This window comes from Chelon labrosus (genome assembly GCF_963514085.1).
Source record: "Chelon labrosus genome assembly, chromosome: 5".
NCBI lineage: Eukaryota > Metazoa > Chordata > Actinopteri > Mugiliformes > Mugilidae > Chelon > Chelon labrosus.
In genome coordinates this window covers 11,393,917-11,407,985 of record NC_140341.1, presented here as the reverse complement: position 1 = coordinate 11,407,985, position 14,069 = coordinate 11,393,917, and the positions used below count along the sequence as shown (strand labels likewise).

The window sequence follows — 14,069 nt, the reverse complement described above, 5'->3', positions numbered from 1 at the left end:
AAGACCGATTGTAGACATTTCTGATGTCTCTCTCTGTCTCTCTCTCTCTGTCTCTCTCTCTCTTAGAATTAGTTAGACCTTGGCTGCATTTCCATCTAAGTTGCTATGGGTGTCACTCTTTCCACATTTTCCAACCATCTCTTCTAAGGTATAACTTCTAGCATGCATGTCCTTTGGTTCTTGGCATATCAATAGGATGTGAATGAAAAACAACAACCTGATTTATTGACTAATTAAATAATCATGAGAGGATATTGTACTTAGAAATGTATGGCAGACAGGTCTGGAAGAAGAAAGTGACAAATGTGGGAGGTTTGCTGGGCCATGGATTCTCTCTCTCTCTCTCTGCACTCTCCTGTCAAGACAGTCATTTAACAGTTAAATTATAATTTAACAGTCACCCTCCGTTACGCACGCGCAAACACGCGCGCAGCAAGCCCATGCTTCATAAGCAAGCCGCCGCCACTCGGTTTCCCAGTGTCTCCACTGATCCCACATCAGTGCAGCTGCTCAGAGAAGATGGCACTGGCCGACACAGAGCGCGGAGTGTCCACCTGCGGGGACTCCGTTGCCCCGTTTTCAGAGATCATCGAGCTGAACGTCGGCGGACAGGTTTATGTCACCAGACACAAAACTCTGATTGCCGTCCCGGACTCGCTCCTGTGGAACATGTTCAGCAAGAAGTCACCCAAGGAGTTGGCGAGGGACAGCAAAGGGCGCTTCTTTCTGGACAGGGACGGCTTCTTGTTCCGCTACATCCTTGATTATCTCCGAGACCTGAACTTGGTCCTCCCGGACTACTTCCCCGAGAAGAGTCGACTGCAGAGGGAGGCAGACTTTTTCCAGCTGCGGGACCTTGCAAAACGACTCAGCCCCCGGATGAGTAAGGACAACTCAATCAGCGAGGAGATCAGCCAGAGCGACACAGAGGAGGGCGCGCAGCAGTGCGGCTCGTCCTCTGGCATGGATGCTTTACGCACCATGTCAGTCAGCGGGGCCATGCGCTCCCCGTCTCTGGACTCCAGAAAGTCGGGCTACATCACGATAGGATACCGCGGCTCGTACACTATTGGCAGAGACATCCAAACCGATGCCAAATTCAGGAGAGTGGCGCGCATCACGGTTTGCGGGAAGACATCTCTGGCCAAAGAAGTGTTTGGGGACACGCTGAACGAGAGTAGAGACCCGGACCGACCCCCGGAGAGATACACGTCCCGGTACTATCTGAAGTACAATTTCCTAGAGCAAGCATTTGACAAGCTGACAGAGGTGGGCTTTCACATGGTGGCCTGTAGCTCCACAGGCACCTGCGCCTACACCAGCAATGATCCAAACGAGGACAAAATTTGGACAAGCTACACTGAATATGTATTCTGCCGGGATTAACCACCAGTGTTCATGCCACATTGATGTAAATATACATTTCAGAGAGGAATGTCTTTAAAAATAAGTATTGCATTTGCTGTGGTAAATAGTTTGGTAAGGACGAGCAACTCCTAAATATTGCTCCATTATTGCAAGAATAGATAATTAAACACAAAACGCCCCCCAAAATAGATTCTACTCACAGAAATCTGCAGGTTCAAAGTGAGCAAAGCATGGTTTGAGTTGACACACTCATCCAACCAAGTCATCTCCATCTCATAGAACTGCATGTCAATGTTTCTGTCATATCTGACTCAGTGCTGTGTGAATTGAGTGGCATCCAGGAACAGACAAGCAGCGATTAGTATTCAGTGTCATTGTTACTCCTAGGCTTGCTTGAGCACTTGTTTGGCCGAATTTTGTATTATCCAGTAGGCTCTTAGAGCAGTTCTATCACTGACATGATTGTAAGTGTGCGTAGAGTGTTGTGTTTGTTATAATCTTGTTTGGACTAAATAAAATCTTCTACTCTGTTATTCTCAGCGCTTTGGCAATGATCGTATCTTCCTCTGTGCAGAATAATACCAGCATTCATTTCCCACCAACCTTTGACTCAGTGGGGAATCAAAGCGTCAGCCTCAAAGAGACATGCCCTTCCCAGAAAATCTCACCCCGTCATGGCACAAAAAGCTGCGAGCTCAACAAAAACTGTCACACTGTTTTAACCCAGAAGAAACTGCCTGTTACAGAATACTGTCTGTTCTTGTCAGTGTCCTCACAACTGACTTACAAAATCCCGACTCTGAACTTCCCTTGCTTCTGACTTTCATGCTTGCTTACTGCCAACTCAAGGCATTGTGTCTGTTCTCCATCCCCGCTGTTAAGCAGAAATCCCTTCACATTTGAATATAGCTGACATGTAAATATTGGAGGAGGATCCGTTTCCACCTATCCATTTTGTCACACAAATTCAACTGCACCGCAGTGTGGATGCAAATAGTGCAGCTGTGCACACATGATGTCATTATCATTTCAAGTGTAAATAATGAAAGGGTCCAGCTGCACACAAATAGGAGGGTGGAGCCTGCCAGGGGCTGTGGATGAATGGAGAGTCGATTGGTGTACCTCTGCAGCAGAATTATTTGACTGGTCAGTGTACAGCCAGTCCTGGATTATGCATCTAATTCAAAACAACCATAAAAAAGGCCTTTGGTTCAAAGCCATTGGTGGGATTATAGGACATTAGGGGCTTATAGTGACTGTAGGTGTTCTGGGACATCCTCCCCAAGGGAACATCTACAAGCTCAGTCAGACTGGCTTTAAAAATTTGGAATAAATGTGCTTGGACAGGAATGAAAATCATCTTTGGGACATGACATGCTTTTGGACTGAGGTGGTTGAAAATAAGTGTCACGTAACTGGTAATTATCCAAATAAGGCTCTTGCATCTCAACAATTTTGACAAGTCACAGCAGGAAGAGAACAGGTGTAAAAAAAAACAACGATGGCTGAATTATATTTAGCCGCTTCGGTTACAGGCTCCTGCAGGCTGCCGTCAAATGGAACTTGTGAGCTCGTGATTACTGGTGTCTTCTAATGGGGTCGTGTTTACCACGTGAACACCCCCGCTTGTTGTGTTCGCAACCTTGAAAGTGGAAATTTTCTGAGAGCGCACGAGTTGGAACGTGTTGACTTGACATTTTCACAAATGACAGATGTCACTGAAGTTCATTTTTCAGTAGATATAAGGGAGTTTATAGCCACACATAGAGTCTTAGTACTTATCAGAATATGCGTCTGGTAAGACTCCATTGGGATTTCATTATGGGGCGTGTTTTAACCGATAGGAAGGAATCCTACAACAAATCAAAGCAACAAAATATGTGATGTATGCTTCTTGACAAATGCCTTCATTGCTGTTAACTGTCTGTCCCTTGGCGCACCACACAACTTTCACAGTGTTTACAGATTTTGAAAAGACTAGGTAGGAGTAGACACTTCAACAGACGACTGAAAGACTGGGGATCACACACTTAACAACTGCGCCTGATGAAGGATCACAAACTACATGATTTGTCAAACCAACTAAAGCCAAATGAATGCATCAAGTTCTAGCAAGAGTGACAGTTCGCTTTGTCGCCACTCTCCCGCTCTCACTGTTCATTGGCTGTTGGAAAGACATGTTTGCATTTGGGTCAGTTATTAGTACCAGAAAGATTCAAAAATGTTCGTTCGGCAACAACTGAGGTGGGGTCGGGTCTGTTCCCCTCACACACTGACAGATTTTTGAGCCAACAACCCATGCCGACTGTCCCCAACTAGCAGAGACTGGTGCAGACTTTGCCCAATTGGGAATCATGGGTAAAACTGGCAAAGAATTTTGTAGTTTGTCCGCATCTTAAAGTTATTACGCTGTTAATGTTTTTATTGCTTGTTTTTTTGCAAGAGATGCAATAGTGGAATCAAAATCAACTCAGACGATGTAGATGACTGCATCACTGTTACTTCTTAAGGCGCTGTTAAAGAGTACCGCGGAACTAAGATGCCGTAACTTACGCACATGGCCTGCACTGATGTAAGCCATTTATACTCGTGCGCTCGTCAGTCTGGCTCGCTCTGTAACGCCACCCAAACACTAGTCGGCGCTGTGTCTTTTTTTGCCAGTCGGGTTCATTTTTGTTTCTATTTCCTGCTTCACTTTCAACAATAGCGACTGAAACTTTCGCCGAAATTTCGCAGAACATGAGTCCTACAAATGTTTCTATCTCTGCAATACTGAAGTGGAATGACGTAACAACCAAGTGGACCAATCACAGCTCTTGTGCTCTCCGTCACCGTGTCACGTACTTACATTTTTGGTGAGGTGCATGTCAGTTTACGGTGCTAGGGTCTGCGCATTGTCTGCGATGCCGCCGTAGCTTCTGCGTCAACTTAACGCAGAAGTCTAAACTGCCTGTTACTCCACCACCACATAAAGACAAAATTCCCCCACAAAAACAAAACCAAGGAACTTTGACGTGGCTCCCAGCCTAGGGAATTACCATATAGAGTGTCTTTTTAATTTTATGCCATATCTGAGGAAAATGTTGATTTTCCCATCAACCTCATCCTCTTATTATTCCATTTGCAATTCATACATTTAGTTATCCTCTCATTAGCTTACTAAACCGTTGGCATCTACAGCTCCTGGACTCTGACAGTTACCTAGCAGCAGTGTTAGGAGTCTTACAAGTCTATGTTACCACTTGTATGCCACTTTTCATGTAGCAATCAAGAGCCCATGAGGTACATTTAAATTTGCGAGAACATCATTGCTTGGAAATTCTCACCGTCTTGTCGTCACCAAGGCAAATAATAGACTTGTTAACAGAAGACATTTTGGCTTAGCACAGGTGGAAAGGCAAAGGCACAATGAAAAGATGAGGCCGTTGGGAATATCAAAGTTTTCTTCAGACATACTGAATTATAAAATTACAGTAGCTTAAAACTAGACTACATATAGACTCGTCTACATTTCTGAAATTGACAGCAAACACGTCTTAACTCATGAACTCTGAGCTCTCAGAACATTTCCAAGTTTGAGGTTGTGAATGCAACAAAAAGCATGGATGCACTTGGACGTGAGCATGGTAGGCGTAACTCCATCTGAAGGCACCAGCTGTCACAGCTCACTTATAACTAACCATCATAATGTTATCAGTGACACCTGAGCTTTTCCTACTGTGACAAATCATGTACATTAATAGTAGGCTAATGAGCAGGATGAGAATGAACATATGAGCCCACCCCCACGGCCTAAAAATACAGTCCAACTATTACAAAGGAACGCCTTTGTGCATTCAGGCTTGGCAAGTTGATTTAAAACCACCAAATTAATTAATGGGGAAGAAAAAGATACACATATAATTAGTTTTTACGAGGGTTTGCATTGTGGTTGCTTTACTAATACTGGTTTATCTGTCTCTTTAATGCTTGAGTTAAGCACAAGGACTTTTACTTGAAATGCTAAATTGGTCTTATTCTTTGTTTCAGTGCTTCCAGGAAGTTTAAAAAATGTTGGTCTCTTTAATGTGGACAAAAAGACATGTGGCAGCCTAAATGGCAGGTTTACTGTATATAATTTAGCTGGGAGGTAACAGCTGCAGTTAACTGGGATGATTGGATAACTCAGTAGCCATGGTATATTTTTCATATTTGAATGTTCGCTTGCAAGAAGCTGATATGTGGAAATAAATGTTCTATATCCTGCAAAACATGATGAAAGAATCAGGACGGGTGTGAGATATCTCATGTCCATGCAATCCTATTTCAAAAGATAAACCTCATGCCAAACATTGCATGGTCCAGTTCTCCCTAATAATGAAATCTGGGGAAAAAAAAGGCTCAAGAGCTTATATTAAATTTCTTTGATGTTTCTTTCTGTTAATACAGAAACACACCAGACACAAATAATTACTCTGCTATTGTCTGAAGCAGCCTGCAATGCGAGGAAGCACCCAGGATCAGTCGCAGATCAGCCTATAAACAATGACTGACACACGCCCACATTTACACACAGTGCAATATGTGCAATTTAGAGACGCTACAACACTTGCGTGTCTGTGTGTGGAAACCCACTCAAACATAGACAGTATAGGCCGTCAGTCACTGCAGAACAAATTGTTCCAAGCCATTGCAACACATCCACATCTAATCCCATTGTGCATATTGATATATATATATATTTTTTTTTAATTTTCTTTTTGCCAGAGAGCATAATTTTATACCTCCATAGAGATGCCTATTAGCTGTAGTTTGAATTAAAAGATAAGAAATCGCAAATGAGAGTCTTTTCGTTTTTTTTTTTTCTCTTTTTCCTCCACTGTAATGTTACGTGTGAGTGGCTTTATATTCTGGTTCAGCTTCTTTCAGACTAGACTCCAGTTGTCTTTTTAGTGTTCAAACTACACATACACCGATCAGGCATAACATTATGACCTAAAATTGTGTAGGTCTCCCTTGTGCCTCCAAAACAGCTCTGCCTCATCAGAGAATGGACATGGGCCTTCTGAGGGTGTCCCGTGGTGTCTGGTAACAGGATGTTGTTAGTGGGGGCCTTTGGGTGCTATGGGTTGAGGGGAGGGGCCTCTGTGGATCGACCGACAGATATTTGATCAGTTTGGGATCTAGAGAATTTAGATCCCAAAATCCCTTGTGCTGTTTGCCATGTTTTTTGCTGCATCCTGCTGGGGATGGCTGCTGCCATCAAGGAGTGTCATTGCTATGGGGTGGGGGTGCCTGGTCTGGTCTAAGTAACGTCCACATGAATGCCAGGTCCAAAAGTTTCCCAGCAGAACACTGAATTGTCCCAAGATGGTCAGTGGTATTTACTCCTCCTTTCAGTGGTCATAATGTTGCGGCTGATTCAATGGGTAATTCTAAATGTAAATGTATTGTTCTGATTTGACATTTCTTACTAGTGAGAACAATATAATACAGTAAACATGAATGAGAGTAACTGACAATTACCAATTGTTGTCTTTCAGTTAAAATGAAAATGAAATAAATGGACTTCTTTGTTTGTCTGGGAACAAAGAAGGAAGTGAGACAAAGCGGGTAGAAGGAAACAAGAAAAGAATGACTTTTGATAATGCACCAGTGTTCGTGTTCACTCTCATATTTTTCTATTTGTAGTATTTGCTCATGAAACCTCAGCAGATCAGGACAGTCTGAATTCCATGTATCGGTCCGGGAAGCTTCCCCAGTTATTTTAGATCAAAGTCAGCTCCATTAGCATATCATAAGAGTAACTCTGGACCAAAGGCTTCATTATTCTAATTAAATTCTGACTCAGAAATACATTTTAAACTTGACTTCATAACAGGGGATATGTACCAGCCAGTGTTCATAAGAGGGTAGTTCTCACTGTTATGTGAAAGCATAACATTCTAGTTTTTCCCAGACGTTTGAAAGCTTTAGCGTTGTGAACGGAGCCCAAGAGCAACAAGAAAATCAATCAGTGAGCTTAGCATCAGATGATCTATCAAAAACACTGTAGATCAAATTTCCTTTTCTACCCCTAAGAGCTTTTAAGGTGAAACACTTTTCTTTCTGTAATGAAAAAGAAGCAGTGTGGCGGCTTGTTACAAGAAAGCTAAATCATTTCATCATTTGCACAGACAGAAAACAAAGCTTGAAAACTGATTTTTGCACATCTGTGTAAACTGTCTGTAATTTATATGTTCGGTTTGTATGCAGATTCACACCTCAGTTGCAGTATAGCATTCATTGGGTAGCTGAGTAGAGACAGAAAGGAAATGAGGGGAGGGAGAGGAGATATGACCTGTAACAATAGTTTTTGATGAAATCTAACAGGGGTTATTGTAGTGGCATTATTGACCGAAACACCTGATGCCCTGCAAATACTGGTGACACTGGACACTGTGTCATTTCACTGGTCTGGGTGTAACATTTGCAAATATATCTGCATATAAATATGCAGAATCTGTAGGCAGGGGAGGAGATCTTTGTGATTCTTGTGTCTCAAGCTGCTAGTCGGACAGTAAGTAATGACAGGTATGTGGTACTTGGCCCGGATATGGCCCGATGTTATCTGGATATCTACACCAGAAGCCCTGAAACATTGCCCGTTGCCTTCACATGTCATCAGATGATTAGATTGCTGTGGTGTAGCTTTACTTGCAATAACCCAATCACTACTTTTGTTTCATTCATTCATTCATTCATTCATTTTCTGTAACCGCTTGTTTCTGGAAGGTCACGGGGGTGCTGGAGCCTATCCCAGCTGTCACTGGGGGAGAGGCGGGGTACACCCTGGGCAGGTCGCCAGTCTATCTCAGGGCTAACACAGAAAGACAGACAACCATTCACACTCACACCTACGGCCAATTTAGAATCACCAGTTAACCTAACGAGCGTGTCTTTGGACGGTGGGAGGAAGCCGGACACAGGGAGAACATGCAAACTCCACACAGAAAGGCAGCAGATGGTTTCGAAGCCTCAATTTAAAACAGGACTTATAAATAATGGGTCAGCAGATATGTGGCAGCAAGGGCTGTTATCAGATCAGAAAAGATGCTCATGTTGTTGCATTTTACCATAATAGACGAACAGAGAAGAACTACATGTAATCTGCAGACTTCTGTTACTTCTGGTCTGATCCTTGTAATCCCTTATTATCAGGATGTCCCTGTATCTCTCTAAGAAGTCACGAGTCAATGCTGCAGTGAGAGTAAGAACAAGGACAAAAGATCATGTTTATTCCATAGTAGTTTCTCTATACTGTGTCCCTGTAAAACTCCTTACATACAAATACCCTTATAGGCTACACTCCATCCTTGACACCCTCTCCATTTTTTATATATTGAGTTCAACGTTTTGTTTTGTTAGGACTGATTGACTCAGGTGTCTTTTAACCATTCCTCAGTTATGCTTATATAGGCCTCGGTTGATGTGGGACCATGATGCATTGAGCAGCTCTACTCTTTGCATGCATGTACTGTATATGCTGCTATTGCATGTCATTAACGCTGTGTCTACTCTCTCTCTATTTTGTGAGCAACATGTTTCAGACCTGCAGGTACCGGCCACACCAACCTACCCAGCGTCTGTAGTTGGTTGTTTCTCCAATACTCTTTTCTCCTTCCAAACCTCACCCCAATCAGCTGAGGCAGACTGACGATCAAACCCGAGCCTGCTTCCGTCTGAGGTTTCCCTCTTGTTTTTTTCTTTGTCAGCCAGTACTTTCTCAAGGCTAGGGCTGCAACGATGTCTCCATGTAATCGACTTCTATTCCCATTTATGGCAGCCCTTTGCTTTGTTGAATATGAAACGGTCCACCACAGCAGCGCTGCAGCTATATATGGGCAACTCAACAGAGATGATCCGCTGGCTTTCTGACTTCAACACAACAAGACAGCAGCATCAGTATTTGGACTGTTACAGTGAGTCTTGTCTGATTCTTGGTTGATGTGCGTCGTCACCTGTTGTTTCTCAGACGGGAACTCAACAAAGATCCTCTAGGGCAGATGCTAGGATGGCAGCACTGCTTTCCAGCGCACTTGCATGTATTAAACAGTTATTAATGCTCATATAAGAACTATAAAAATAAGCATACATAGATTATCATTGGGTGAACAGTAAGCAACCGTTTCCAGTTACATTCGGCACAAGCCTCTGCAGTTAAATCATCACTCAACACTATGTCAATAATTAATGATAGACTATAGCAAAGAATATATTTTGTAATTAGGCCTAGACTGAATAAATCATGAAATGGTTCCTTATTTCATAGATTTAAAACTGGACCTGTATGTTGTTATGAGAAAATGGACAACTGCTTGGTTGCTCTCTGTGTAATACCGTACGGTTTTGACGTATGAGATGACACATGTTAAGATTTGGCGCGCTATATAAATAAAACTGAACTGACTTCACCCTTTTGATTCAGAGTAAATAAAGAGGGGAAAAGTTCTTTGTTAAATTCCTGAAGGAATGAATGGTGACCCTGAGGATGATAACATCTCACAACTCCCATTCAAGCTTGGCTTCAATAGGAGTTGTTCTTAGCAGTAGCAGGAACAAGCATGGCAATAATAATAATAATAATAATAATAATACCGTTAGATTACTGAGAGAAATATGGATTATTGATTTGGTCTGGAGGAATAACTGTGGGTACACACGTGACGTAAATGTGTGGGTACACACATTTACGTCAAAGGCCTAAATTACAAATCCAAGAACAAAAAGATTAGCTTCGATATGAGAAAGGAAAAGATCATGTCCCGCTGAGTCTGAACTTATATGACTGTCACTGAAGCTACAGCTGATGTTGTTATAACACCAGCAACACCACACTAAGCACATCACACATATGGCAGATGATGTCTGTGACGGCGCACTGCGTAGAGAATCGATTTCTAATGTGCGTTGTGGTCTTATTTTAGACTCTTTTTCTTTTAGGCTCCTGTTAGACTATTGCAAATCCCATCATTTCTGATCGACAGACTAATGTAACGTGTCCAGATCACCTGAACTGAGATGCTGCTCCGTTCATTCGCCCGACCATTAAGCCTCCCACCTTTTATGGCAGCTGTTCTTTTGAAAATTACAGTCATCACATAGAAAATGCTCTTTCCACAGCTGCTGTACACTTCTGTGAAAGCGTCCTTATATATATATACCAGGGCCACTTGTCTCACACAGGGGCCTTGTATTTGAGTTTTCTCTGCATTCCTGATCCTCAAATCAAATGCCCTTTTAGACGACCGCGGTGCTTATCTGCTTGGTGCTATGTGCTGTTTTAATTCATGGGAGGCTATACCTGATTGCAGATACCCTTTAAACTTTTTATATTTGATCGCTGCACCAAAGACCTTTGTATGCCTCAGAGCCAAACAACAGCCATGGCTCAGGGTATTATGTCTTCTTGTTGTTTATCCATCAGCACATCCATCCACCACATTCTAGTGTATGTGATATCTCAGAAACATCTTGAGAGACATTTCTTTTACTTTGGCACAAATGTGCAGTTGGACTAAAAGATGTGACTTCATAATAATTCATGTGCAAATCTTGACAAAATTAACACAGTAATAGGATAAACTGATCAAATGACATTGAAAACGGCACTCATATGTTCTACTTTCAACAATGCATATACAATAATATGTTCCTGTTTTCTCACTGACTCTGGGAGGCTGCTTAAAATCGTCTGAGTCACCCTGAAAGACTAGAGCCGGTCCACAATGAGAGGGTTACGTCTGCACGATTGTGGTTCCCATTCCGGTGGTATTCACATGAATTTCGGGGGATCGGTTTGGTCTAGTTTTCCACATCTGGCGAGGTTTTGGGAGGAAGCAATTTTTGTGCACAGGAGACAGAATTACAGGGTGCAGAAGCATAAATAATAACTCTAAAGTTTCAAGTCAGATGCTTACGTCTCAGTTTAGAAATAGCCCTGATTAATGGACAGAAGTTCACGGTGCAGCGGTGCGAAGCGCACTCAGGCGTCATTATAGGAATAACTGCAGCAACAGCTCTGTATGTACTGATATAGTACAATACGCGGTAATTGCCGCTCCACAAAGGAAAACACAATTCATTCCAAAAAGCTAATTTTTCACCTCAGAAAGTTCAGCCTTTCCCGAAACTTAGAGTGCAAATAAAGATTAGCAGACTAGCGCTACGCTGTTGCAGGACTACTTTAAATTACAGGCTTCTACAAGAACCACAGCATCTTGTGTTTCCTTCGAAATCTTCTCGTAGTTGTTGAATTTGGCTTGTGAACCGTTCACAGAGTACAGGGGGCTCATGTAAGTGGCTCATTATCTGTCTAGTTGAGGGTTTAATGGTGAAATCAATGCCACTCTTCCATATGCACAGTAAATATGAAGCTGGAAGGAAGTATCCGGGTTGGCTTAGGATAAAAACTGAGTAAAAGTTGTTGTAGCTTTAACTTTCCTGGATGTGGCCATGGGATACTTGAGGACATGATTTTGTTCTGATTAAGCAAACAAGATATTAATCACTGACCTTTAGAGGTGCTTCAGGGTAGATATTTTAGGTAGTTAATTTAAACCAACCGTGATCCATGGTGAGCTCTTACTTTTGGACGCGGCATAGCCTTTTTGCAGAATTAGATCAAAGAATACCTCGTATATTTGGACATACAGATGCGGTTATGCAGCAGAGATGGCGTTTAAAATACTGTGCATAAAAGCACACATACTGTAATGTAACCTCTGATGTTATGTGGGGCAGATTCCAAGTTATCCTTCTGGCACTGATTGGAAATATTTCAGTCATGCTACGCTGCCCTCTTTCAAAAGCTTGGTTTGGATTTCATGCAAAGGAAGACCATTATTATTATGTGATTAAGACCGCGATTTTCTCTGTTTTGTTTGAGTTTGCACATTTCTGTCGGGCAGAACTCCGAAGACAGAACTTTCCGCAAAAGCCAACAGATGTAAACTGATTGTCGGCGGTCTGAAATGCAGTCCAACAATAAGTCGGTTGAAAATGCTGTCGGGACAATACTTTTGGGGGTAAACAGCGTCCACCTTTACCTAAGAAAAACATCAAAAACTGAAATGTCAGACGTGAGTCAGACATAAGCCTGCCTCCATCTGTACCGCAGAGGTTGTCAGGATATAGTTCGGGGTTTTTTTTCCTGGGAATTTCCACCAATTTTTTCTTTTTTTTTCTTTCATGGGAGGACTGCTAAGATCAGTGACTTCTACACTGGAACTACTTGGATAACAGATCTGCAGCCAAGTTGCCATTCATTTTTAAACCATATAAAGCTCAAAGATACGGCCCATTTCTTTCAAGCCTACTATTTCCGCACACAAAGCAAAAACAAACCGTCCTTTGTTTTTACTGAATGCCCATTCTTCATTGTACTTCCACATAAACACAAAAACACCAATTTCTTTCTCTTAACTTCCCGTGTCCTCAACTAGGATTCAGAACAAAAAACATACGAGTATTGTCTGTGATTGCAAACTGTGATATATTAAAAAAAAATAATAAAAAATGAGGAAACATTAAGAGGATATGAGTCTCAAGCCTTCAAACCACAACAGCATTCTCAGAAGCTGGTATAACCACAGAGAGACAGCTGTGGTGTTCAGATAAAAGGGAATAAATGTCTGAATCTGTCATATCAGATTCAAAGCCAGGACGGATGGAAATAAAAAAACAGTACACAACATTTCACAGGTGATTTCATCCAGCTTGCTTTGAGCCGTTGCTGCACTGCTCATCTGCACACTGGCTGTCTGACAACCCTCTCTTTGCAGCAGGAGAATAAACACTGGAGGAGTTGATAGAAGCCCCTACAGATATTATGTAACGCACGCTAAATCAATATGAGCCAACAGTCGCGCAATACATGCCTCTTTACCTTTAATTTTTTGTGCTTGTGCCAAGTTAAGAACACGTCCGACACTCTGAAAGACTGGCCAGACATATCCATCGACACATTTAAATAAGGAATTGTTTCAAGCAGCACAGTGCCAAAGCATGGACTGTGCTGGAAGTCCACGGTGTCATGTGCGTGATCACGGCTATGACTGTGTCCATGCTCATCAAGAGGCGCAGAGTCAGAGCTATAGAAATACTGGCTTAGAAGACTGCACACATCTGCTTGACTTCTTACTGACAGATGTCCGCCTCCTCTCCCGGACTTGTTTACAGGTTACAGCTTGATTAGACAACTAGGTCGAAGAGACTTCCCTCACAGCAAACAGCTTCTAATTTTCAAAAATGTCATACGTGCAGATACGTGCAGACGCTGCAACGGCACATCTTTTGTTCCTTTCAAATTAACATACATGACACGGCTTGTGCTGGTTACCAGGGATACGGATGAAATGTAAAAGCTCGTCGTCTGGGCTTAAAATGTTGTTCTTGAGCGAGAACACAAACAGATAAACTCGTCAACGTTTGCTGGTTTTTGTTGGAGATGCGCAGAGATGCGTTTCTGTTTGACACAAAATCCGAATCGAATGTTCTGAGCGTCCTCCTTGAGGCAAAGCTTAGAGTGCCTGTTCTGGCAAGCACCAGTGGAGTTATTTTGATGTTTGCAAAGCGTCGCACCAGAGAACTTTTTTTATTTTTAAATATATTTGGTTGGCATGTCACAGACTGTACAACTGCTGTCACAATCCTGAAAATGCCCGTGCACGGAAATGCATTTC

At 42.4% G+C, this 14,069-nt stretch overlaps 1 protein-coding gene across 1 annotated transcript; it reads left to right on the top strand.

The window, feature by feature from the left end:
* The first annotated feature begins 471 nt into the window (after positions 1–471).
* kctd12.1 (potassium channel tetramerisation domain containing 12.1) lies at positions 472–1,901 on the top strand. Its single transcript, XM_084544316.1, has one exon. The coding sequence runs from the start codon at positions 520–522 to the stop codon at positions 1,384–1,386; it is 867 nt and encodes a 288-aa protein (XP_084400442.1). The 5' UTR covers positions 472–519; the 3' UTR covers positions 1,387–1,901.
* The last annotated feature ends 12,168 nt before the right edge of the window (positions 1,902–14,069 follow it).

Coding starts and splice junctions, on each gene's coding strand:
- kctd12.1 (XM_084544316.1), top strand. CDS start 520: ATGGCACTGGCCGACACAGAGCGCGGAGTGTCCACCTGCGGGGACTCC.